This window comes from Cetorhinus maximus, chromosome 5 (genome assembly GCF_964194155.1).
Source record: "Cetorhinus maximus chromosome 5, sCetMax3.hap1.1, whole genome shotgun sequence".
NCBI classification, from domain to species: Eukaryota; Metazoa; Chordata; class Chondrichthyes; order Lamniformes; family Cetorhinidae; genus Cetorhinus; species Cetorhinus maximus.
Window position 1 is genome coordinate 121,418,708 of NC_135883.1, and position 27,729 is coordinate 121,446,436.

The following is a 27,729-nucleotide window of genomic DNA, read 5'->3' on the forward strand; positions in this document are numbered from 1 at the left end:
TTTTGTGGAAATATGACAGTTTTTTCACTCAGTCTCAGCATTAAGTACTCTGAGCTCAGGCACAGCATGGTCAGATGCAAAGTGAAGCTCCACCTTCTCTTATCTATTTCAGAATGGAAACATCCACTATACCATGTGGCTCGTCCTTCTCCCACACTGTCTACTATCTGTATGCCCTTTCTGAGGGAGACTCAATTTAGTGTCAATTACTGGTGGATTGTATGTTATGGACTCATATTCTATAGGGTTTGGGGTCAGACTGGACAATCTCATAATACGCAAAATGACTACAAGCTTCCAGATACAAAGGGGACGAAAGACGTCTTAGACAAATTGTGCAAAATTTGGAAGAATGTGAACGGGGCTATCAATTTACTACTGAATGTTTTACATTTCTGCCCAAGCCAAATTTTGCCCCAAAAGAATCAGGAAGCCTCTCATCTCATCAATATGGGCTGGATTGATTTCCAGATTCCAAAGATGCCGGCCCAGACTTGCCCCCTGGTCAGGTTTGCAGAGTCGGGAGGTTTCCTGGCTTGGCAAGCCTGACCTTACAAAATGTCTGCCTGCAGGTCGGATTTTTGGTTGAGGCGGGTGGGGAATAGGCTGAAACAAGAGTCAGGACATGCGACCCTGGAACAAATGCCCAGGTTGCCAGGTGCGGAGGCAGGCTGGGCATAAGGCCTGCCTCTGTGCCTCAACACTGTGTTTAAATACATTTTTTAAAAATTATAAAATTTATTTATAAATTTATTTATAAAATCCAGCCCTCACCGCTCACAAACCCTCTGCAGGCTCCCTATACCCCATTCATGCCAACCTATGCCAACCCATGCCCCCACCAACAACCTCCCCCCCATGGCCCCCCTACCAATTCATGTTCCCCATATCTCCTATGCTAACTTAGTGCTCCTCTACCCACCTCATTGCCCTCATATCCTGTTTGTCATCTTAGTGCCAACCCATGCCCCCCACCCTTCACACTTACCCCCTCCATGCCAACTCACCAAGTATCCTTGGACAGTTCCTTGAAAGCTTTGACACTTCCTGGTCAGCTTTGACAGGCTTGACACTTCCTAGACAGCTCCTGAAAATTTCCTTGACAGCTGGATAGTTCCTGGTCAGTTCCTTGACAGCTGGACTGTTCCTTGACAGCTGAACAGCAATTTGACAGCTTGACAGTTCTAATGGCTTTGTGCGTAAAAAGTGCATAATCATGTTCACTTTTAACAATTCCAAAGGGTGCCTTACTTCTCCCAAAGGTATCCTGGAAGCCTTTCAAAAGGGGTACCTTACCTCTCCAAACACATCCACCAAGTTCAGATCTCCTCTTACCTGTTCTATTCTGCACACTCTGGATTCCACTTCCAAAATCCCACTTCACTGGAGGCAGCTAGTGATTTAAATGGCCAGCTGCCTCCATGAATCATGCATGTGCAAACCCTGGCCCAACTCCAGTCTCACCCCTGCCAAGATGGGAAGTGCTGGGTTTGAGGGTTTAGAATTTTCGGCCATATCCCAGATTTTCGCTACAGCAAAGAGCCTCTCCATTGAGGTGAAAACCTGGGCCAAATTATCACTGCTTTTTCCAGAGAAAACTGCTGCCATCTATACATCTTTTGTGAAGTAATGATATGTCTTCCTCACCTTGTCCTGCCGGTCTAGAGCACACCCCTCAAGAATGAGTGCTGAGATGACTTCAGTATTACCCACAATAGCTGCCCGATGCAAGGCTGTTTGATTACTCTGTCATAGAGAAGCAGAAAGGGAAAATAAGGAATAAATTGTTTTAAGTAATAGATCAGAGCTGGAATTTACCTGATACTTATGAAATTGGATAAATCCCATTGTTGTGCCCAGACTATCTAACAGACAACCCAATAGAATTGTCCACCCCACTATTTAATTTTCAATTTAATGTGATCATTTGAAAGTTTTTGTGTGCTGTTTACCTCGTATGAATTTCTAGGAACACAATTGCTCCTCCAGACTCAAAGGAACCCTTCAAAAAAAATGTTACAATGTTGTTGTCCTGGACCTTTTCTGGCAATGGCTGGTGGCAGCTTGCACTGGCAGGCCAGACACAGGATGCAGCTACCTTGATTGCCAGGTAAGATTGTGCCAGGTTCCAAATAACCTCATCAGATCACAACTTTTAAATATTTACAACGTCCCAGCCTGCCTGGGGTAAGCAGCCCCAACACTGCTGGAGACCCTGCAGTTAAAATGGGGATGGCTGTGAACACATCAGAACGCATTAAAGCCCAACTACTATTTAACTCCCCGATTGCCTAATCCTGCCGTGTAGACAGGGCTAAAATTGGTCCTTAATGATTACAATTGTTACACTTAAAATACTTCTGAAGCAGTTTATTGTTGAAATGCTAAAATTTATAGCTGGGCTTAAAGACTCAATCACCAGGAGCTAAAACTTGCCAAATGGATTGCTTTATTGTTGTACTGATGCTTAAAATGATTGCAAGAGTCAAAGGGCTGCAGCAAACACCTCAAATTCATGTCAAATGACCAGGAGGAACAAAAAGATGAAATTAATGCCAAAAGATTCACAAAGAAAATGAGAGACATGGTCCAAAAAATTGACTTGAAGAGAACTTCTCCACAGAATAATTGAAATTTAATGAGTTCAACCTCTAGAGACTCAACACAGAACTATTTTTAGAGGAGTAAAAAAAATTCAACGTCACTGTGAGTTCCAGTGAGGATTCCTTCCAAAGATTTTCAAGCAGTGATGAAGGAAGTCTGAAGACCTGGGACATCTTCAACTTCAGTGGGACAGATCTTCATTCTGAAAGCTCTCCTAACTTTTAAGAGTTTGTATTGTGAAAGAGCATCACTGGTGTGCCAGTTTCCTTGCTTTACATCAATAAAACTGCCTCCTCAATCCTGAAGGTTGATATGCAGGCCTTGAACTACAGAAGTGTTTAAATGCACTTTAAGTGCATATAAGTGCACCTTATATCCTGAGGGTTCTGCCTTTATTTGCAAACTAGTGACACTAATTGTACCATTTCACAAATACACAGAAAAATATAGATTTTCACAAAGGCATGGCAAAAAGATGTTCTAACTGTGAAAATCACATTTTAATATTATACAATGGTAACATGCAGAGTCATTGATTTATCCCAGTAATGATGTAATAAGAAAAGGCTTTTCAACATTGAATGTTGAAAAGTTAGGTTGCACTTAAGAGGAACCATGGCCCAGATTTCACTGTTAGTTAGACTTGCCCTTGCATGTTTATGTATATAAATTTTTGAGCTACAAGTTGCTGAAAATGTGAGCTGACAATGGTGCAATGAGAACCTGAGCGAACAGGAAAAGCAACTGTGTATCTCATCAATCAGACGGAAAATTTATGAAAAGATCAGCACAAGGAATGAGAAGGAAATGTAAATTAGAGCAGGTGAATTCAATGCCAAATGAGATTTGGAGAGAGAAATAAAGATAGGAAAAGAAAGATCAGTTTACGAGATAGAGACATAAAGAAAAGGAAAAGCAGTTTTTAAATTTGACATTTAATAAATCTCTAATAACTATTCATACCTGAAGGGATGTGACTACACCTGTAGAATTTAATTTCAATGCCAGAGAGTTTGCCTGCCAGTAATTAACAATTATTGTATAATTAAATGGGTACTTACATTGAAATGACAAGTCTTAAACTTTTTAGTGCAAATTTAGTTAGTATCAACCTTACAAATACAGCAACTTCATGCCATTCAATGAAAAGCCAGAAAATGAAACACCATTTTCGTGAAGCTAACAAGCAGCAGTGATCCTTGGACAGCAGGTATTGGCATTTAACCACATAGCTGCTTCTGGCCTAAAGTTGCTGCACCATCTAACAGCAACCGACATTTAACCTCGCCATTATTTTGATAGCAAATTCTGGCCCAATATTTTCCCACTATTCTTAAGACACTGCAGGTTGGGAGTCAACTTTCAGCTGATGTAAATTCTGTGTGTGTGTAGAAATGTTATGAGATAAAATTATTTGCCAGAAATAAACTAGCTCTCCCCCACTCAATTATTTGCACTCCAATTTACTCTTTGAGTGGGATGGATGATATAAACTGACAGATATGACTTCAATTCCTGGCCTAAACTCTACCTGGGTGAAACACATTTCATATTTATTGTCAGGTGAACAACTCCAATTTTTATCTTTATGAGATTGGTATTTAAGTGAATCTATGTATTTTATTCTTTACTTCAGCATTAAAACTCAGCCACCTGTATCCGGTCCCACACCAAGACTGATTCCCCATTATTCCTGTCTTTGCTGACCTTCACTGGCTCCTTGGACCGGATTTCAATGCAGGGTCGGGACTCGGAATTCATCCGGGTGTCAGATTCCCGACCCCGCGCCCGGGCTGCATGGCTATTGAGACGTGATTATTAGATGTAAACAGCGTAAATGGCCAGGAGGCAAGCTTGGCGCCCAATGAGAGCAGTGTGCCTCCAGCCGGCCTAGCAACAGCAGCAAAGCCATTGCTGGGGGCTGTTGCTGCCTTGCCAATTTGAACAAGCAGCTATTTGGAAGTGGATAGTGCCGGACAGTGGTAAGACCAGCGCTCACGCAGGCGCTGGTTAACCCCAGAAATTTGTGAGAAAAGGCATTCAAAATGAAGTTATTTTCGTCCTCCGGAGAACCAGACAGCCGTGCACCAGACTGGTTCGGCTCAGCCGAAGAACCTTCTGAAAATTTAATTCAGGTCCACGTTGGTTCCTTAATAAGTTCCCTAAGGAGCTTAAGGAGCCGTTAATTGGTGACAGGCACCTTCTCCACTCCACCCCTCCCTCCGAAAATCTGAGACTGCTCCAGAGGCATCGGGATCCAGAGATGACTTCCGGTACCCCGATTTTCAATGCCCTCCCATGTTGGGTCCTGAGCCCACCTCCTATCGAAAATCTTATTTCCCCTACATTGGGCAGAATTTTCCCATTGGCAACTTGGGGGCGGAGCCCGCTCGCCAACGGGAAAATAACACGGGATGGCGTCAGGAGGAACCCCCGACGTCATCCCGGTCCATTTAAATATTGAGGAAGGCAGGCGTACAGCGAAATCAGCTGTCTGCCTGCCCACCTGTCAATGGCTAATTAAGGCCATTGACAGGATAATTAAGCTTGTTAAATGGCGTGCCCGTCCAACCTTAAGGTTGGCAAGCAGGCCAGGAGCCCCAGTGGGCTTCTGATTATACATGAAACCTCATCCACTGGCGGGATGAGGTTTCATGTCTGTTTTTAAAAACTTCAGTAAAGTTGATATGCTTCTTATTAACATGTCCCATCTCGTGTGGCATTGTCACATGGTGGGGACATGTTAATAATTCTAATATTTTTCTTTTTTTAAAGGTTTTTATACTGTCAGTAATCTCCCTGAGACAGCACTTAGTCTCAGGGAGCAGTGCGCTCTTGAGCACACCTTGACAGATGGGGAATCCTTCCAACCCCCCGCACAGGAAGCGCTTGGCGCTTCCTGTTGGGCAGGCCGCTGGGCGGGCCTTAATTGGCCTGCCCACTCAAAATGGCTGCGGGCCCCGTTTCAGCGGCGGAGTTCGGCTGCCCGCCTGCCCATCAAGGTAACAATTCTGGCCATTAAATCTGAAACCTTCTTTCATGTCTTCAAATTCCTACAACTTCTTCTAGTCCTCGTTCCCCTCCCCACACCCTTTTATACAATCCCCACCCTCCTTTTCCTCTACCGCCGGCAGCAGAGTCTTCAGCCATGTACTCTTTACAAATACATCCTCAATACCCACCACCTCCCTATTATTTTATCTACCTTTAAAAGCCTTCTTAAACCCCACCTTTTCAACAAAGCTTTCCCTCCTACTCTCTCCCTCCTTGGTCCAGTGTCTGTTCCTCTCTATAGTTGTGATGCATTAAAACTGTTTCATAAATGGAAGCTGCTGATTTTAGATTGCTCGAGCTATGAATACAATTGCCTCCTCGTCAGAAGGCTGTAGGGTGAAAGAATTACTCCAGGGCTGACACAATAGTACTGAGCATGTGCTGCATTGTCAGAGATGTCATCCTGTAGATCCCACATTAAACCAAGACCTTGTCAGCTTTTTCAGGGAGACCTCAAAACCAAAATAGGGAGGCGTAGAACTGGCATTTGAAGGAGACTTAAAAATGGAACAGAAAGCCTTTTCCAATCAAATCGATCTCAAATCCTTCTGACAGTATAGGATTCATGAAAGGGGATGCACATTAATAGCAATATGCTACATACATTTAACCTTTGGTTTAAATTATGAAGGGATAGTTTCTAATAACGTGAAGGCACTTTCATTAATGCAGCAAAGGCACAGATCAGCACTGGAATAATCTGATTCATAATGTAATAATGCAATAAGCAGGCCTCACATCAATCAAAAAATGCATGGCAGATTTGCAGGACATAGATTGCTAACCTCCTGATCTTTCTGCTTCTTTTATCTCCTCCTTCAGTCTGTTACCACAGCAACAGTATCCTTGATGACATCCAAAATTCTGAGCTGTGTGAATATTTATCAGCCAATCAGAAATATGATTGGAGGCCCAATAAGGTTTTACACGATTGGTTAGCAAAGGGAAAACATTACTAGCAGGGATTTTGTGTTTTACACAGTTGGATCCAATTGGTTCAAAGTCATACAGATCCCAATTTAAGCCACTGGAGGTCATTCTTCAGCTTGATGCCTCTGAATCAGTCTGAAGGAAACATTTTCCAAATGTAGCAATGACAAAAGTTGGTCTTTACTTAATCACCTCAAATGTATGGCACTGGCACAGTAGGAACTATTGTAGAAGTGCAATTATGAATATGGTAATATACCCTAATTGTAACTACATGGTAGGGCAGAGTATAAAGGAAGAGACAATGGGAGCTTGTAAGAAAGATACAGCGATAATCATGGAGGATTTTAATCTACAGATAGACTGGAAAAATGAGATGGGCAAAGGTAGCTTAGATGAGGAGCTCATAGAATGTTTCGGGATAGCTTCTTGGAACAGCACGTTCTGGGGCCAACCAGAGAGCAGGCTATACTAGACCTGGTATTGTGCAATGAGATGAGATTAATTGATAGCCTCATTGTGAAGGCACCCCTAAATAGCAGTGATCATAAGACTGAATTATACATTCAGTTTGAGGGGCAGAAGAGTGGGTCCAAGATTCATATTTTAAACTTAAATAAGGGCAATTATGAGGGCATGAAAGCAGAGCTAGCTAGAGTGAACTGGCAAATGAGGTTAAGGGATAGGTCCATAGAGGCGTGGTGACAGACTTTTAAAGGGATATTTCAGAATACACAGAATAGATACATTCCAATGAGAAAGAAAACTTCCAAGGGGAGGGCCCATCATCAGTGGTTAACTAAAAAGTTAAAGACAGTATCAAGCCTAAAGAAAAAGCATATAATTGCACAAATATGGATGGCAAGTTAGAAGATTGGACAGAATATAATGGACTGCAAAGAGTAACAAAAAGATTAATGAGGGAAAAATTAGAGTACGAGAGAAAGCTAGCTGGAAATATAAAGATGGTTAGTAAGAGTTTCTATAGATATTCAAATAAGAAAAGAGTTAACAAAGTGAGCATTGGTCCTATAGAAAGTGAGTCTGGGGATTAATAGTAGGGAGATGGCAGATGAATTGAACGGGTATTTTGCATCGGTTCTCACTATAGAGGATACAAGTCAAAACCCAGAAATAGCTGTATGGAAGGGAGGGAGGAACTCGGGGAAAATTACAATCACCAGAGAAGTGGTATTGAGCAAATTGCTGGAGCTGCGGGCTGACAAGTCCTGATGGATTTTATCCTAGGCGCTTGAAAGAAGTGACTAATGAAGTAGTTGATGTGTTTAATTTTCCAAAATTCCCTAGAGTGGGGGAAGGCTGCATTAGATTGAAAAATAGCAAATGTAACTCCTTTATTCAAAAATGGAGGGAGACAGACAGCAGGAAACTACAGAGGCCAGTTAGCTTAACATCTGTCATAGGGAAAATGTTAGAAGCTATTATTAAAGATGTTATAGCAGGGCACTTAGAATCGTTTAAGGCAATCAGGCAGAGTCAACATGGTTTTGTGACAGGGAGAGAGCTCTGAAGAAAGGTCATATGGATTCCAAACATTAACTCTGTTTGTCTCTCCACAGATGCTGCCAGATCTGCTGAGTTTCTCCAGCATTTTCTGTTTTTATCTTTCACTCTGTGGTTGATTCTTAGTGCCTTCAGGGAAAATAAGCATACCGGGTTAACAGTGTTTCCCAAGCCTTAAAAAATGCAACATAGGGAAATGTTACTGCATGAAGTAAGAAGATTTTTTTCTAGGCCATGAACCCAGATGCTCTGTCATCCAGTTGTTCACCAAAGTATTAATGTTATTTAACCATGTGGAAGTCTGTATTCCTAAGCCTTACATCAAATGGCCGAATATAAGAAAAAAAATTGTTTACATAAATATATAAGTACCAGCAATCAAGAAAATATTATTGGGCCAATTTCACTGGCTCAGATTTAGTAGTGGTAATGACATCAAAATTGTTAGCATTTGCAATTATTACTCCACTGAAACTGCCAGCAAATTCTGGAATCTACATATGCACAGAATAACAGAGATTCAGATGTTGCTGTCAGTGATTCTACCTTTCTCCAGAGGATGCACTGTTGAGGTACCACCCCTCCCGCCCAGACTACAATCAATTGAAGTGAACTTCCACTCTTATGCTGTTCGTTTCAATGTAAAAACCCTTGCAAAAGTTACATCTTGCTGAATGAGATGTAAGTGGGTTTTTAAACAGCATGCTAACTCCTAACAGAGCTGTTAGGTGCAGGTCCTCAATTTAAAATATTCATTCATGGATGTTCAAATCAACTGAAATATTGACAGTACAATGGAGCTCTAATGCTCTGTAGTGCAGGATCCAGACTCATGACTGCCATAAGAGGATTTCCCAATCTCGGATATTTTGAAGAGGCAGTGAGGGAAGTCGGTGTCGCTGAAAAGCTCATTTTGTGTTTGTGGAATGTCAAATTTCTCCATAATGACAAAATGAACTCCACATTTAAAAGAAAAATTGTTTACCCTTATTTTAGCTTTGACCTCAATCCAATCATTTTTTAAAATTTTGTTATCTGAAAATTTAAATTAAAAGTGAAGGATATGAAGTGTTTTTTTTTAACATGCTGGTTTGCTGTTTGTGAATATGAATGTTTCCTTGCCTGCTTGCTGATATCACTGCTCCTGCATGCCAAGATATCCCAGGACTTGGCACCAGATTTAGACTGCCATCAGGAAAGGGGAAAATCATGCCAGGGATCATTAGATCTTTGCAGGCAACTTCCTTCCAGGCCAGCGACGAGTGCCCTTGTTTTGCTGCTGACCCAATCTAAGCGATTATGTTTGACAGTATGGGGTGAAGTAACAATGTTAAACTTAACTGCTTTGCTTGGAAAGATACTTATAATCCATTGATGAGAAAGATTCCAATATTATCCTGGTTTCAACTATTTATGGCAAAACATTTGATTATTTCCTGGGATCTCATCAATCCCTCTCCAAAAGAATCTTTGCTGTGAGGCCTGTGTGAAATGCAAGGCAAGGAACAAGGAAATCTGATGAGAAGTAATCCAATCACTTTTGACTTACATCATCCTGGATGTCCAGGTCACAACTGGCTTTCAGCAGAATTCGTACGACGTCAATGTGGCCTTTGTATGCAGCCAAATGCAGTGCAGTACGTCCATGCTGAAAATGTCAAGCAGGCAACAATGAGAAATGGTTTAATACATAAAGGCTTCACTGAATCTCTCTCACACGGAGATCCTCTTGCAACTTGTACAATTACAAATCTGTCCCGGCATGGCCAGCACAGGCGTACCTCAAGGCTTGATTTTAGCTTTCTTCTCTTCCTTATCTACATGTTGTCTATCGGTTTCATTACACATATTTTGAATACCTACCTTTAAGGAATTGCAACACAGCAGAAGGTAACCGTAGAAATTTACAGCAGGAGGCCATTCACACCATTGCACCTGTGCTAGCTCTCTGAAAGAACTATTAACCATGCCTCATTACTCTGTCCCATCCTGAACTCCAGTTAAATCTTTACTTTTCAAATTCCCCTTTTAAAAGCTTTCTGAATTCTACTTCAACCAATGTTTCGAATGGGACATTCCAATTATTCTGCATAAAAAAAATTAATCTAATTTGTCCATTTTTACTTTGGTGGTGATCTTAAATGTATGACTTCTAATGGTTAGATCTGCAGAATTCACGCATCTACCATACCCCCATATGAGGATTTCCCAAACTCAGATATTTACTTTGGTGAGAGAAAGTCACACATGCCCCCTCTACTCCCCCACCAAAAGGTGCATGGGCAGCCTGCCCACCTGAAACCCAGCTGCCACCCCATCTGTGAGGAAGTCCTGCCCTAGAGAGCTGCTGGTCAATCTGATTGGCTGGAAGTTCTTTAGTCCCAGCAGCGTCGAGTAGTGGCCATAGACAGGACTAAAAGCAATCCCCGAGACTTGAGGTAAGTCCAGTCACTTTGGACAGGTGGGGGGGGTTGCTATTTTAGAGTTTGGGGGTGCTAGGCTTAAAGTGGGGGGTATGATTTTGGGGGGATTCCTCCAATAGGCTCAGTGGACCCCTTCCCTCCTCCTGCTAGACATCAACCCACACAGTGAAAGCTACTGGGCTGCCTGCCTTCCCCTGTTGCATGAATTATAGCAGCGCGGGCAGATTGAGGCACTTAAATGACCATAAATTGGCCACTTCAGGGCCTCATTAGGTCCATGGGCAGACGGGCTGCCTGATGCCTTACCAGCACACCACAATATAGGAGGCAGCTCGGGGTGGGTGGAAAGGGACTGGGCAGGCCACCTGTTTTATTTTACAAGCTGCCCCCACCTTCAAATACACCAGCAGGGAACCGCAGAATTCTGGCCCATGATTCAACTTATATGGACAGGAGAATGTGGGAGACCAGTCAGTAGTGTGTTGGAATAGTCAAGTCTAGATGCAAAGGCATTTATGAGGGTTTTAGCAGACAAGTTGCGGCAAGACAGTGTTGGGTGATGTTACGGAGCTGGAAATAGGTGGTTTTAGTGATGCTGTGAACAGTCGGAAGCTCATCTTGCAGTTAAATATGACATCAAGATTGTGAACAGTTTGCGTTAGTCTCAGACGATTGTTAGCGAGAGCGATGAAGTCGACGTAGGAGACAGAGATTGTAGTGGGGACCAAAGCCAACAGCTTCCCAATATTTAACTGAAGAAACCTTCTGCTCATCCAGTACTGGATGTCAGATAAACAGCCTGATAATTTAGCAACAGTGGGGGAGTTGAAAGAGATGGTGGTGAGGTAGAGCCAGATGTTGATAGTGTACTTGTGAAACTAGATGATGTCGTCAAGGTGCAGCATGTAGATAAGAAAAAGGAGCTGGTCAAGGTTAGATATACAGTTTTCACAGAAGATAGAGCACGGAAACAGGCCAATCAGCCCAGCCAGTCCATGCTGCACTCAAACTTTCTCCTATCCTTCCTCAGCTAACTCCAACAGAATATCTTCTATTCCCTTCTCCCTCATACACTTATCTAGCTTCCCCTTAGAAGTACCTATGCTATTCACCTCAACTATTTCCTGTGGTAGAGAGTTAAACATTCTCATCACTCTCTGGATAAAGAAATTTCTTCATCCAAATTCTCCAACTACTCCAGCATTATCATGAAGGCAAGGACAACTCCAGACACCTCTCCTGAACAACAAACTGCATTCTCTTCCTCTGCACACCCCGTCCCCATGTAATCTCCACCTCCAACTTTGAATGCAAGGAGTTTATGCATTTATTCATCTTAAAAATCAAGACTACACAATCAGCCGACTCCCTCTTCCACCCAAATCCTGCCATCCTCATGAAATCCTTTCCTCAAATCCATATTGTCCCACAACATCTAACCTTAGTCCCTCATCAAGCCCCTCATCTTTATGATGCCCTCAATCCATTCTCATCGGACAATTACGCATCCCTGTTGATAAACACTCATACCTCAGGTTCTGTCCTGACACCTCTGTTGAGGACTGGCTGGGCCGAAAAAACCTGGTTCCCTGCTGTATATTCTATGTAAGATGTGGATCTATCCTTGTCAAGCTCCGATTTCTCACCTACATACTGCCCCATGGTGGCATCACCTGAAAACACTACATTAGTTTTTGCATGTACGGTGATAGCATGCAGCTTTACCTCATCACTACTCTTCTCTTGACTCTTCCACTCTGACTAAATTATCAGATTGTTTGTCTGACATCCAGTACTGGATGAGAAGAAATTTCCTCTAATTCAAGACCACTGTTGTTAAGCCGAAAATAACACTTCCAATCCTTTAGTGAGTACATCTTCCCCTTCCTATCTAAAATCTCCCTTCCCTACATCTACCCTATCAAACCCTTTCCTAATCTTAAAGGTCTCCATCCAGTCAACTCTCAGTCTTCTCTTTTCTAGAGAAAAGAGCCTCAGCCTGTTCAACCTTTCCCGATAGGCATAACATCACAGTTCAGGTATCTGGTTAACATTTACCAGAAACTGAACTGGACTAGCCATATAAATACTGTGGCTACAGGAGGTCAGAGGCTAGGAACTCACCTCCTGACTCCCCAAAGCCTGTCCACCATCTACAAGGCACAAGACAGGAGTGTGATGGAATACTCTCCATTTGCCTGGATGAGTGAAGCTCCAACAACACTCAAGAAGCTTGACACCATCCAGGACAAAGCAGCTCACTTGATTGGCACCCCTTCCACAAACATTCACTCCCTCCACCAATGAGACACAGTGACAGCAGTGTGTACCATCTACAATATGCAGGTGTTCCTTAGACAGCATCTTCCAAACCCATGACATCTACCATCTAGGGAAACAAGGGCAGCGAACACATGCGGACACCTGGAAGATCCTCTCCAAGCCATTCACCATCCTGACTTGGAAATATATCGCCGTTCCTTCACTGTCGCTGGGTCAAAATCCTGGGACTCCCTTCCTAACAGCACTGTGGGTGTACCTACACCACATGGGTTGCAGCGGTTCAAGGAGGCAGCTCACCACCACCTTCTCAAAGCAATTAGGGATGGGCAATAAATGCTGGCCTAGCTAGCGATACCCACATCCCATGAATGAGTAAGAGAAAAAAATCATTCCAGTGATTTCAATACCCTTGTCTTTATCTACAAGTCCTTCTGTGGCTTTGCTCCTTTCTACCTCTGCAACCTCCTTTAACTCTAGGTTCCTACATACGCCCTCTGCTCTTCTAACTATAGCTGTATCTCCCTTCTTCTGCTCCTACCAGCAGCTGCAGAGCTTTCATCCACTTCATTTCCATACTCTAGATGCCTCCTCTTTGCTACCTTTTGTCAAAAGCCTCCTCAAAGCCTACCACTTTGATCAAGCTGTTGGTCATTACCTCAAGGCACTCTTCCATCATTGTTTAGTGTATGGTTAGTTTAGCCTCTTTGGAGCCTTGGGATATTTCATTACATGAAAGGTGCTTTCTATGTGCAAGTTGTGGTTATTAACAGTAATCCTCATCCCTCCAGCAGCGCTAAAGTGTTTTTATTGTATGCAAATGTGTACCTGTTTCTCTCTTTGGTGTGCCAAATCAGCTGTTGCAATACCAAGTTATGCTGCCTGCCACTTAAAGAGATCTTGCCAGTCCCAGCTCTAGCTCCTAACCTAACCTACACTGTCACTTCACTCTGCAGGGTCAGGGCAAAAGGCTGCAGCTGAACTTCCTAATCTTTCAACAGTTTTTGTCAGATCAGGTATTACCACCCACAATTAATGATCGGCAGTCTCCTCTCAGAGAAAAACAACTATTAAAAAGCCCCCATGACTAACTTTTAACGGTGGGGGGGGTGGGGGAGGGGGGTGCTACAATACACATGCAATTACCTATCTGTGTGATTTCATACAAAATCATTACTTTTAACTACCCAAAAATCTGATAGCTTTTATGTGAATAGTATCACTTTTAAAAGAGTAATATTCTTTATTGTAAAGCGTTTGGCAAATATTATTCTGTATTCGCCAAGCATTGCAACCTGTTGAAACTGTTCTGTTTATCACCTAAACTGCAATCTCATTCCGGCATGACAAAGCCTTTGTTCCTGTATGTCTAACAGCATTAATGGGAAGTAGAGTAGTGATCATGCCAGGTGCACTGCCTTTGGATAAATCAAATTGAGCCAGTACTGAGTGGCCACGAGCGATGATATTTATGTAACACAGTGCAGTATTTTGTCAGATCTCTATTTTGCAAACAGGGGATACACCGACGATCGCCATGATCCCTCCCATGATCTCGCCAGCTCTCTAATACTCCTTCCTTCTTTATGATGTTCGTTAAAAGCTAGCCCTTTGACCAAGCTTTTGATCATCTGACCTAATATCTCCTTATGTGGCTCCGTATCATATTTTGTTTTATAATGTTCCTGTGAAGCACTGTGGTGTGTTTTACTATAGATAAGTAGCTAAGTATAAGTTGTTGTTGTTGATTGTCTGAGAGAATCTCTCTTACATCTTACAATTTCCTGTATCTGTTACCTTTCCTTGCATGCATTCTTTATCAGTTTTCCTCCCTCTCCTTTCCTCATTTTAGTTCCTAGATTTATTAAAATGCTTGTTCAGACTCCCTTTCTAAGGAAAGATGTTAAATTGACTTTTTCTCTTGACAGAGGCTGATTAACCTGGTTTGCATTTCCAAAATCTTCTGTCTTGCTTATACAAAGGAGGTCTTCCCAATGCTTTGTCATAAGGTTGGCAACGTTGTTCTTTCCGACAAGGACAGAGCTTCTTTAAAGTTTTCTGTTTTAATTCCATTGTTGCAAAGTATGAACAACTATCCAGAGCTAGAAGGGACAATCAACAAGGAAATCATGGCCACAATGTCTCCATTACATGACACTATGGTTCTACAGTTTGTTAAGCTTTTCCTGATCTTGAAAATTCTTCTGCTCTTAAGTTGGAGTACAGAATTTTGGAAGACTAGTCTTAGCAAGTAATTTTTTGAAAAGTCATTCTGGGAAATAGGTGTCACTGATGAGGCCAGCATTTATTGCCCATCCTTAGTTGCCCTCGAGAACGTGCTGGTGAGCCTTTTCCTTGAACTGCTGCAGTATATGTGGTGAAAGTGCCGTTAGGTAGCAGTTTCCAGGATTCCGACCCAGTGACTATTCTAGTTTACTGTTTATCCTGATGAACAGCCAGTGAAGCAAAGCTAAAAGTATGCTATTGTTTATTACAAGGAGAATTGAATACAGACGTATCACAGAATCACACAGTGCAGAAGAGGCCCTTCGGCCCATCGAGTCTGCACGGACACATAAGAAACACCTGACCTACCTACCTAATCCCACTTACCACCACTTGGCCCATTGCCTTGAATGTTATGACATGCCAAGTGCTCATCCAGGTACTTTTTAAAGGATGAGAGGCAACCCGCCTCCACCACCCTCCCAGGCAGCACATTCCAGACCGTCACCACCCTCTGGGTAAAAAAGTTTTTCCTCACATCCCCCCTAAACCTCCTGCCCCCCACCTTGAACTTATGTTCCCTTGTGACTGACCCTTCAACTAAGGGGAACAGCTGCTCCCTATCCACCCTGTCCATGCCCCTCATAATCTTGTACACCTCGATCAAGTCACCCCTCAGTCTTCTCTGCTCCAACAAAAACAACCCAAGACTATCCAACCTCTCTTCATAACTTAAATGTTTCATCCCAGGCAATGTCCTGGTGAATCTCCTCTACACCCTCTCCAGTGCAATCACATCCTTCCTATAATGTTGCGACCAGAACTGCACACAGTACTCCAACTGTGGCCTCACCAAGGTTCTATATAACTCCAACATGACCTCCCTACTTTTGTAATCTATGCCTCGATTGATAAAGGCAAGTGTCCCATATGCCTTTTTCACCACCCCACTAACGTGCCCCTCTGCCTTCAGAGATCTATGGACACACACGCCAAGGTCCCTTTGTTCCTCAGAAATTCCTAGTGTCATGCCGTTCATTGAATACTTCCTTGTCAAATTACTCCTTCCAAAGTGCATCACATCACACTTTTCAGGGTTAAATTCCATTGGCCACTTATCTGCCTATTTGACCATCCTGTCTATATCTTCCTGTAGCCCAAGACACTCAACCTCACTGTTAACCACCCGGCCAATCTTTGTGTCATCCGCAAACTTACTAATCCTACCCCCCCACATAGTCATCTATGTCGTTTATAATAAATGACAAATAATAGGGGACCCAGCACAGATCCCTGTGGTACGCCACTGGACACGGGCTTCCAGTCACTAAAGCATCCTTCTGTCATCACCCTCTGTCTCCTACAACTAATCCAATTTTGAATCCACCTTATCAAATTACCCTGTATCCCATGTGCATTTGCCTTCTTTATAAGTCTCCCATGTGGGACCTTGACAAAGGCTTTGCTGAAATCCATATAAACTACATCAACTGCACTACCTTCATCTACACACTTGGTTACCTCCTCAAAAAATTCAATCAAATTTGTTAGGCATAACCTCCCTCTGACAAAGCCATGCTGACTATTCCTGATCAAACCTTGCCTCTCCAAGTGGAGATAGATTCTCTCATTTAGAATTTTCTCCAATAGTTTCCCTACCACTGACATGAGACTCACTGGCCTGTAGTTCCCTGGCATATCTCTACAACCCTTCTTAAATAGCGGAACCACATTAGCTGTTCTCCAGTCCTCTGGCACCTTTCCCGTGGCCAGAGAGGAATTAAAAATTTGGGTCAGAGCCCCTGCGATCTCCTCCCTTGCTTCCCTCAGCAGTCTGGGACACAAATCATCCAGACCTGGAGATTTGTCCACTTTTAAGCCTGCCAACACCTCCAATACCTTGTCACTCCCTATATCAATTTGCTCAAGAACCTCGGTCTCTCTCCCCGAGTTCAATACCTTCATCCTCATTCTCTTGGGTGAAGACGGATGTGGAGTATTCGTTCAACACTCTAGTGATGTCCTCTGGCTCCACCCATAAATTTCCCCCTTGGCCCCTTATGGGCTCTACTCTTACCCTGGTTATCCTCTTCCCATTGATATACTTATAGAATATCTTGGGATTTTCCCTACTTTTACCAGCCAGAGCTTTCTCATATGCCCTCTTTGCTCTCCTAATTGCTTTCTTAAGCTCCACCCTGCACTTTCTGTACTCCACTAATGCCTCCGCTGATTTGCTTCCCTTGTATCTGCTAAAAACCTCCCTTTTCCTTCTCATCGTATCCTGAATATCTCTGGTCATCCATGGTTCTCTGGGCTTGTTACTCCTTCCCATCACCCTAGAGGGAACATGTTGAGCCTGTACCCTTCCCATTTCCTTTTTGAACGCCCCCCCCCCACACTGTTCCCCTGTAGATTTCCCCACAAGTAGCGAGATTATACTTCAGTTATACAGGGCATTGGTGAGACCACATCTGGAGTACAGTACACAGTACTGGTCTACTTATTTAAGGAAAGATGTAAATGCATTAAAAGTAATTCAGAGAAGGTTTACTAGATTAATACCTGGAATGGGCAGATTGTCTTATGAGGAAAGGCTGGACAGGCTAGGCAATATATCCACTGGAGTTTAGAAGAATAAGAGGTGACTTGATTGAAACATATAAGATCCAGAGGGGACTTGACAGGGTGAATGTGGAAAGGATGTTTCCTCTTGTGGAAGAATCTAGAACTCGGGGTCACTTGTTTCAAAATAAGAGGTCGCCCATTTAGGACAGAAACGAGGAAGACTTATTTCTCTCAGAAGGTTGAGACTTTGGAATTCTCTTCCTCAAAAGGTGGTTGAGGAGAGTCCTTGAATATCTTTAAGGCAGAGGTAGATAGATTCTTGATAAGCAAGGGCATGAAAGGTTATTTGGGGGTAGGCAGAAATGTGAGGAGTGAAAATCAGATCAGCCATGATCTTATTGAATGACAGAGCAGGCTCGAGGGGCCAAGTGGCCTACTTGTGCTCCTAATTCCTGTGTGCGTATGTGAATATACTACAGGATCCCCACATACTCTAACACAATGAACAAATGGCAATGTGCATCCAAACCCTGTTTAGAACCTAACTCTTAAAACTTTTGGTCACCTCTCCTAACATCTCCTCCTTTGGCTCAACACCTATTTTTAATTATTTATCGACGATAGTATTAGCAATACAAGGAAAAGAGAATGTGAAAAGATTAAAAAGTTAATATAAAAGGAAATTATATGGTCTTGAATAGGCACATTAAAAATAAAGGAATAGTTAAAGAGAAGGAAAGACAGCTCAGGGATTACACAGAAGGAATCTAATTGTGGATAGCAAAGATACTAAATAGATATTAAAATTGTTTTTATACAAATGATGGTGGAAGCAACACTAAATGCTGGCGGAAGACAATGAACAATTATTTGACATAACTTGGAAAAGCAATTGGCTCAAAACAATAACAGAACACAGGTGTATAAAAGTAATTGGGCCTGATTTCCTGTAACCTAGGCCGCAGAAAATAGTCAGAGAGGAGCTAGCAGAGGTTCTGATCACAGTTATTCAATTCTCCTTAAATCTGCAAATTGTGCCGTTGGAGTGGAGTGTGCCAAAGTAACAGCTTTGTTATTTCTGTTGTAGATTCTGGGGAATCTTCACTATACCCTTTCTGTAGGTTTCAGGTTCTTTCTCTGAGCCCCATACCTGAAAGTATTGCCCGCAATACTCCAGTTGTGGTCTAACCAATGTCGTGTGTAGAATGAACACATTTACAGACCGTACTGAACCAGCCTGCACTTGTAAAACCCAAAACAAAATGTCTATCAGATGTGATTCCACGGTTGGGCAGCACTTGGTGAACAATCCTGAGTGCGCTTATAGCTACATGAACAACTAATTTAAAGATATCAGTCGAGCTTGTAACATGGCTCATTTTCCCTTGCTGGAAGCAACATATACAGGGAACCATTCTCTGCAAACAAAAGGAATATGTTCAAGCCTTGCACCTTTTTGAATTACCCAGGAGCTTACAGAGCCTATAGTCCCCCCATTGCTTTCTCCATGGCAACACCTTTGCCAATCTGAGTCGACTTGCCATACCAATTAGCATCTTTTTCTCCTCTAGTATCAATTGTTGTGATCGTTTGAAATGTGGTATTTTTGCATTTTGTCTTGATGAGTTCAAGACAAAAAGGTATGGCAACATCTCCCATTTTTCAGCAATATTTACTTTGCTGTTATATTCAGTGCCTCTTTGTATAAGACCCAGAAAGTCATATTTATTTTTATGATTTTTTAAAACTTGCACTGTGTGTCTGTATTCTAGATCTCTCTGCTTCTCCATTCTGTTTAGAATCTTATTGTGTAAATTATACTTCTATATATGGTTTCTTTCTCCAAAATGCACTACTTCAAAATCTCTCTGCTAAATGGGCTAAGAACGTTACAGAGCTGATAGAAAATTACATAGTAAGCTCACTGTTGCCATTGTGCACGAGCCAAGTTGCCAAGTAATTACTGATCACGGTGTGCCATCTGACAGCAAGTGTTAAACTACATGCTGACAGATCGCCAAAGGCTGCAAGGCGGCGAAATACTTCAGCTTTCCACACCCTATCACTTTAGTGTAGCAGAAAGTTGAAGTAAAAAAATATGTTCCCAGTAACCGCTGAGGCAACATTTAATAAAGCCTCAAGACACCCACACGGACTATTCTCTGTAAATATTAGTTCCAGAGATAACCTTTAGATTCAGTACGTAAACAGCTTGATTAAGTTGCTGTACTTTCCATGTTTATTGATTCATTGTAGGCAGGATACAACTTCCTTGTACCTTGTATTACGTACACTCCCATATGAACACCACTGCACAGAACACAACTATCATTATTTTTCAGACAGACTGAGGACTTTTTGTTGCAATTTTTAAGACAACGTACCTAAGCACCTTCAAACAACAAGATTGAAATTCCTTAAGTTCTGGTCAGTTGCTCCACCAGTTACCAAAGGAACACAGGAACAGGCCATTCAGTCCTACAAGCCTGTTCTGCCATTTAATGAGATTGCAGCTGATATGTAGCTTAACTCCATTTACTTGCCCTGGCTCTAGCTCTTTTTATACCCTGTCTAACAAACAAATCTATCAATTTCAGATTTAAAATCATTAATTGAGCTGGCATCTACTGATTTCTGTGGGAGTGTGTTTTATACTTCCATCATGCTTTGCATGAAGGAGAGTTCCCTAAATTCTCTCTTAAATGCTTGGCTCTGATTTTAAGGTCCCCTTGTCCTAAACTTCTCCACCAACAGAAAAAGCTTTTCTATCTACCCTGTCAATTCCTCTCAAAATTCTAAAACTCTCAATCAAATCATCCTTACCCTTCTATATTCCAAAGAGTGCAAGCCCAATTTATATAATTTCTACTCATAATGTAACCTTTGGCAACCTGGTAACATGCTGTTTTCAATGCCAAGAAAAGTTATTTAGCATATTGGTGGGAGGGAAGGAAGTAGAAGCCAAGCAGTGTGAAAAGGGCAGCAGGAGACCAGGACTGCAGAGAATGGAGTAAAATGGACACCTTTACTTGCACTGGGGAGTATTTGTACAGGAAGTTCTCCTACAGGTAGTCTTTCATCATCCTATTAAGTTACTTTCCCTTCAAAACGAAAGGGGCATGTTAGCAGGGGAATTAAGAGTGATCTTTCTTAGCTCCTTGTTTGTTAACTTAATTTACATTCTAATTGTGACTTGCTCTGTATTTCGTTCCTAGTTATAGTGCTTCAAGCTGGGGCTGCTAACTCCCCTGGATTGTCCTGGAGGCTTCTGGAATCCTAGGCATCGCCGTGAAAGATCAAAGAGCTGTTAAAAATCAGTGTGTTTTGTTTCTTCGCCTTCTTTGGACACTTTCATTTACTGGCTATGAAAGTTTGGAGATGGGAGAAAAGATTATTTTTGCCTGGATGGGGTGATCTGAGGTAGGTGGCCAGGTGACGAAACCTCAAAAGAATACATCCAACCAGAGTTGGCAACTGTACCTGCAAGCATAGGTTGACTTGTGTACTTGCAACACTGCTGCCAACCACAGAGCCCAGCCAGGGCTTCACAAGTTCAGTTTTCACAAAGCGGTCAACCCATACCCAGCCCACAATGGGCAGGAGTTAAACACAGACGGGTTCCAGGCACAGCCAAACTAAACAAAAAATAATTGTTTATACATTTATTTCCATTTTAAAGCAAGCACAATGGAAAAAATGTTACTTATAAAGCGTTCTCCCATCTTCAATCCTCAGGGCTCTATACTCCTATATAAGATGACCGCCCTGGCCTGAATTAAGCTTCAAACAGTGGTATAAATGTCCTGTTGTACTGGTACATATATATGGTAATTATCACAGCACAAAATTCAATTGAAATGTCTTGTTAGCGCTCTAACAGTCAAAATTCAATACGAAGGCATGGCAAATACAATTTGCATTGATTTTCTGAATCTTAAGTCCTTCTTCTAATCGGTTCTGAGAACAGATTAGCTTGATAAAAGGATGGGCACACGTGACCGCTGGATTTGAACTCAATACAATCAATAGCAAAAAAGCTATACACAGAACCATATGTGTATCCTGAAACCCCTAATGAGGGCCCTGATTTGGAGCTTAAGGAAACAGGTTGTTACTGCAGTGAACAGAGACTCTTTCATAACTGCTCAGAGGCAAGCCACAGATCTGTTTTGGGTACCCTACTAGAAGAATGTCAGGTCTCCAAGCAACACAGTAAAGTGTAGAATGAATTCAGATTTTTTTATACAGCTTTCTAGGCCTCTGCTGTTTCAAGTCGAGCTTGGCATTCACAGCTGCTTCAATGGTGAGTACAGCCTATGTAAAAATGGAGTTTCAAGAACTTTTTCATAACTGTGAGCAGAACAAGAACTTTGACCCTTTAATTAACTCATGGTCCTTTTGGCTAATACAATATTGTAATTAGTGTAGTTAGTCCCCTTCTTGTTTCACTTGGAATTGTAAGGCAGCTTTCTGTCTCATGATGGTCAACTCTGTTTTAAGCATCAGCTGGTGTGGCTCAGGAGCCCTACTCTGGCATGGCAGCCTCTGCTGTATTTGCTGCAGAGACACTGGGCTGAGAAGGTGCAGGATTGACTGGCCTCTCCTTTCCCTGGGCCCTCTTCTTGGCCAGCTGAGCTTTTTGTTTCTGCTCACCCCTTCCAATACCCTTTCAAATAGTCAGCCTCTAGAGATCACAGCTGTCAGTGTCACGGTCCGCCACCTTCATATCTCATTTTCAGGTGTCCTTCTAGCGGAGGTATGGACATCCAGGACATTGTCACCCAGTGGCCGGTTCACCTTACCGAAGGTCTTTGGGTATATGACTGTCATCCATTGGATGAATGGGGCTGAGCCAGTTTTATGATAATTAACATATATTATTTTCACGCCTTGGACAATGGAGACCGGAATTCCGATATCTAAATACTGGGTTGACACCCAGGAGAGTACTTGTATCCAATTTCAGCAGAATGGCAACATCATGTCTAGCTGGACATCCTGGTGGTTGGCGGGGGGGGGGGGGGGGGGGGGGGGGGTTGTGGTTGTTAGCCAAGCGCCAGGCTAATGACCTGGCCGCATTAAAGGGGTCTTTGTTATCAAAATAACCCCAGAGCACAAACTGCTGAATGAAAAATCACTGAAAGAAAGGCCTTTCCTCCTGTGCCACTAGGCATGGAAAGGAAAGAAACATCTGATTTCATAAAGAAGGTTACTGTCATCACAGATAAACTAAAGCCTAAAACCTGGCTTGTTACAGAATCAGTTTAACTCCGTGAATGCTGTTTTCTCTCATCTTAATAGCAGTCAGATTGATTCCCTAGAGTACACAAAGTGGACAACTGACATTGTACTGTGTAGGTAGGATCTGTGTATAAATGTATTGTAAATTAACAAAGTCAGGGGTCATATCCTTTCCTCCAAACATCATTGTCTCTTAAACAGTGTACAGTCCCTGAAACTTTTTCGATGTTGTATGGTGCATATTTGAGGAAAACCTCTTGAGTGATCTTTTAAATGTACACCATGGGCAGAATTTTTAGCTGGGTGTGCGGACGCGCGCCTGACCCAATTGGACACGAAATCGCGCGAGATTATGTCGGGCGAGCATCTCATCATCCCGCGCTCGTGCAATATTTCTGTCGGCAGATGTGCGCAAAAGTAGGAAGCGCACCCGCTGACAATTAAGAGGCCAATTAGTGTAATTAAAGTTGCAATTGTCCCTGATTTTTCATGGTCCGTCCAACCTTACAGTTGACAGATGGGCGAATCAGCCAGACGGACTTTAAATTTTTCATGAAACCTCATCCAAGGGCGGGATGAGGTTTCCATTATTAAATTTAAAAAAATAAAAATCTATGGACAGAATTTTTATCACGTATACGTTCAGGTGACTGATTGTGATGCTTGGACATTTTTGCCCTTATTTTAAAATCTATATTTAATTGTTCTCAAGTCATCAGCTCCCTGAGGCAGCTCTCCGCCTTCAGGGAGCTTTGATTCTGCGCTCACCCACAATGGCATCAGCGCCCGCCCTCCTCCCACCCCCATCCTGGCAGTGCTGAGCATTTCAGCACGCACTTCACGCTGGCTAGCCGTTAATTGGCCAGCCAGCATGAAATGGCGGTTGGGAGCTGATCACGGGTGGCGGTCCGTTCCCCAGCCGATCCCGGGCTTGCCAATCATGCCCTCATGTCAAAGTAAAAATCCTGCCCCATGTGTTTTTTTTTGAACTTCCGAAATCTGTCTTGCTATGCTGGAGTTCTTCTGAGGTGCACAGAGGGATGGAAGGGCAAAGATGTTATTAGTTCAGATTTGACCTCGTAAACATAGTAAATTCAAACAGTCCATTTCAGATGGGATGACTTCATATGGCGTACTTTTGCGATGGCTGAAGAGGCCAATCCCTGAGAGGCATGTTCTGCTACAGGTGCCACACATGAAGCTACCAGGTGTCCTTGTGGACTTTTGTTTTCAGCATTGATGTCTGTTGCCCCGCTGCTGTAGCCACAAGTCAACATGGTGGTGCACACCAGCCCACAGGAGGGGTCGCCATTTTTCTCTGTCTTCAGCTAATTATTCCCAGTTGCAATAATCAATGCCTAGGGCCTTCATGTCACCCTCACAAACATCTTGGAAGCAGAGCTTTGGATGTCCCACTGGTCACCTGGCTCCGACTACCTCACCATATAGAAACTCCGTGGGTACGTGACCATCTTCCACCCTGCGGACGTGCCCAAACCAGCCAAGTTATCTCTGTTTGATGAGCACTAACAAACTTGAACAAACTTGGGAGCTTTGCCTGTGAGGGGACTGCTGCTTTCGTGAAATACCCATAATGCACCACAGACAGCAAAGATGAAAATTGTTGCGCTTCTTTTCTTGATAGCTGCAGTTGTCCATGTTTCACAACCATACAGCAAGTTGCTGAGAACACGGGCCTTATAAATCACTAGTTTCATCCTAAGGGTCAGCACAATGCTATTCCATGCGCATCTCGTGAGTCGGCCACAGATGGTAGCTGCTTTCTCGACATTTGTATCAAGTTGTGCATCAAGGGACAGATTATGTCACCGTGGACTCGAGGTAGCAGAATTTACTAAACTCTTCCAGTGGGACGTTATTTAACGAGATCTGGTAGAGATGCAACACCTTGTCCCATGACCATCATTTTCTTGATGCTTATAGCCAGGGAGAACAAGTTACAGGTATGGGAGAGACAGTTCCCATGTGGGTGACTAGCGCAGCATCATCAGCGTAGAGAAGGACCCAATATGCTTTTTGTCTTTGCTTTCAGTCTTGATACACTGTGGAGTTTGCCGTCTGACCTGGCATGCAAGTAGACTCCTTCCATATCTGCAGGCAAGGCAAAGGTCAGGGGCATGGAGAAGATGATGCCAAACAGAGTGGCGGCTATGGCACAGCCCTGTTTCACTCCATTGTTACACTGAAACCATCAGAAGTGGGGCCATCAAACTGGACAGTTCAGTGTATGTTGTCATGGAAGGGGCAGATGAGACTGAGGAGCTTTGGTAGAAGCCAATTTACCCCAAAATCTTAAAAGAGTCCTGTTCCACTAACAAAGTTGAATGCCTTAGTGAGATCTATGAAAGTAATCTAAAGAGGTATATCCTGTTTCCTACGCTTCTCCCGTAGCTGGCATATGAAGATCACATCCATGGTAGATCTGCCAGCACTGAAACGACACTGTGCTTCTGAGTACACTTGGTCTGCAAGTAGATGGACTTTTAAGTATGATCCTAGCCAAGGCCTTCCCTGTGACGTTAAGGAGTGAGATGCCCCTGTAGTTGTTTCAGTCTCCTCTGTCGCCACTGTTTTTGTATAAAGTGATGATTTTCCACATCTCCAGTGGAATGGAGCCTACTTTCCAGCAGAGAAGGAAAAGCTCATAAAACTGTGGTAATAGATAGAACTGGCCATGCTTGAACAGTGCAGCTGGGATTCCATCCTTGCCAGGTGCCTTTTTGTTTGCCAAGCAACCATGGCCTTCTTGAGCTCAAGTGATAAGGGAAACTCGCCCAACTCATCCATGACAGGAAGCTGCAGGAGAGCGTCAAGTGCAGACTAGGAAATGTCCATCTTACAGGAGCACAGCTCATAGTAGTGTTCAGAATCCCAAGCAAACAAAGTCTTGATTTTAAAATTCTCACTAAGATAAAAGCAAAATACTGCGGATGCTGGAAATCTAAAATAAAAACAGAAAATGCAGGAAAAACTCAGTTCTGGCAGCGTCGGTGGAAAGAGGAACAGAATTAACGTTTCAAGCCTGTATGACTCTTCTTCAGAGCTGAAGAGAAAAGTATGATGTAATGGATTTTAAGAGGGGGTGGAGCAAAATAGAAGGTCAGGGATAGGTGGGAGCTAAGGAGAAATTTGAAAGATGTCATGGGCACAGGATCAAGGTACTGTTAATGGTAATGTTAAAGGCTAAAGAAGGTGCTGATAGTGGCATAAAGGTAGGATAGCAGAATGTGTAAAAAGCAGAACAAGGGTCAGTGCTCTGTGAAAACAAAAAATAAAAAGTGCCACATGGCCCTGTTGGGGGCAGGGGGGAAGGATTTTAAAAATAAATAAAATGAATAAATAAATATTTTAAAAATTGGATTAAAAAGGGGGTGTAGATAGAGGAGAGAGTTCATGAAGTTGTTGAACTCAATGTTAAATCTGGAAGGCTGTAAAGTGCCTAATCGGAAGACGAGGTGCTGTTCCTCCAGTTTGCGTTGGGCTTCACTGGAACATTGCAGCAGGCCAAGGATGGACATGCGGGCGTGAGAGCAGGGTGTTGAGTTGAAATGGCAAGCAACAGGAAGGTCTGGTCTATGCTTGCGGATAGACTGAAGGTGTTCCGCAAAGCGGTCACCCAGTCTGCGTTTGGTCTCCACAATGTAGAGGAGATTGCATTGTGACCAGCAAATACAATAGACCAAATTTAAGGAGGTAGAAGTGAAACACTGCTTTACCTGAAAGGAGTGTTTGGGCCCTTGGACGGTGAGAAGGGAGGAGGTGACGGGGAATTTATTGCACCTTCTGCGGTTGCATGGGAAGATGCTGTGGGAAGGGGATGAGGTATGGGGGGTGATGGAGGAGTGGACCAGGGTGTCCCGGAGGGAACGATCCCTGCGGAATGCTGATTGGGGGGGGTCTGAGGCGAAGATGTGTTTGGTGGTGGCGTTGTGCTTGAGTTGGCAGAAATGGCAGAGGATGATCCTCTGAATGTGCGGGCTGGTGGGGTGAAAAGTGAGGACAAGGGGGACCCTATCATGGTGCTGGGAGGGAGGGAAAGGCTTGAGGGCAGGAAACATGTCGGACAGATTTGAGGACGTGTCAACCGCAGTGGGGGAGAAACCCTTGGTTAAGGAAAAAGGAAGACACGTCAGAAGCGCCGTTTTGGAAGGTGGCATCATCGGAACAGATGCAATGGAGACAGAAGAACTGGGAGAATGGGATGGAGTCCTTACAGGAAGCAGAACCAAGATAGGGTCACCCTGTCCTCACTTTTCACCCCGCCGTCCTCTGCATTCAAAGCATCATCCTCTGCTATTTCCGCTAACTCCAGCATGATGCCAACACCAAATAACTTCCCCTCACCCCCATCAGCATTCCACAGGGACTGTTCCCTCCGTGACACCCTGGTCCACTCTTCCATCATCCTCAATACCCCATTCCCTTCCCATGGCACCTTCCCATGCAATTGCATAAGGCATCTGCCCCTTTACCTCCTCCCTCCTCACCATCCATGGCCTCAAACACTCCTCTCAGGTGAAGCAGTGCTTCACTTGCACCTCCTTCAATTTGGCCTACTGTATTTGCTGTTCCCAATGCGGTCTCTTCTACATTGGAGAGACCAAACGCAGACTGGGTGACAACTTTGTGGAACACCTTCGCTTAATCCGCAAACTTGACCCAGACCATCCTGTGTCTTGCATTTTCAACTCACCCTCTTGCTCTCATGCCCACATATCCATCCTTGGCCTGCTGCAATGTTCCAGTGAAGCCCAACACAAACTGAGGAACAGCACCTCGTCTTCCAATTAGGTGCTTTACAGCCTTTTGGACTTAACATTGAATTCAACAGCTTCAGACCATGAACTCTCTCCTCCAT

At 43.3% G+C, this 27,729-nt stretch overlaps 1 protein-coding gene across 3 annotated transcripts in view; it reads right to left on the minus strand.

Annotated features, from left to right (window-relative positions):
- Positions 1-27,729, minus strand: part of ankrd6b (ankyrin repeat domain 6b) — a 219,020-nt gene that overhangs the window by 40,627 nt on the left and 150,664 nt on the right. For all 3 annotated transcript variants that reach the window (XM_078542411.1, XM_078542408.1, XM_078542410.1), the window contains 2 exons: positions 9,662-9,760; positions 1,648-1,746 (listed from right to left, as the gene is read on the minus strand). In XM_078542411.1, coding sequence (XP_078398537.1) covers positions 1,648-1,746; positions 9,662-9,760 — 198 coding nt within the window. The remainder of the gene's footprint in view (positions 1-1,647; positions 1,747-9,661; positions 9,761-27,729) is intronic.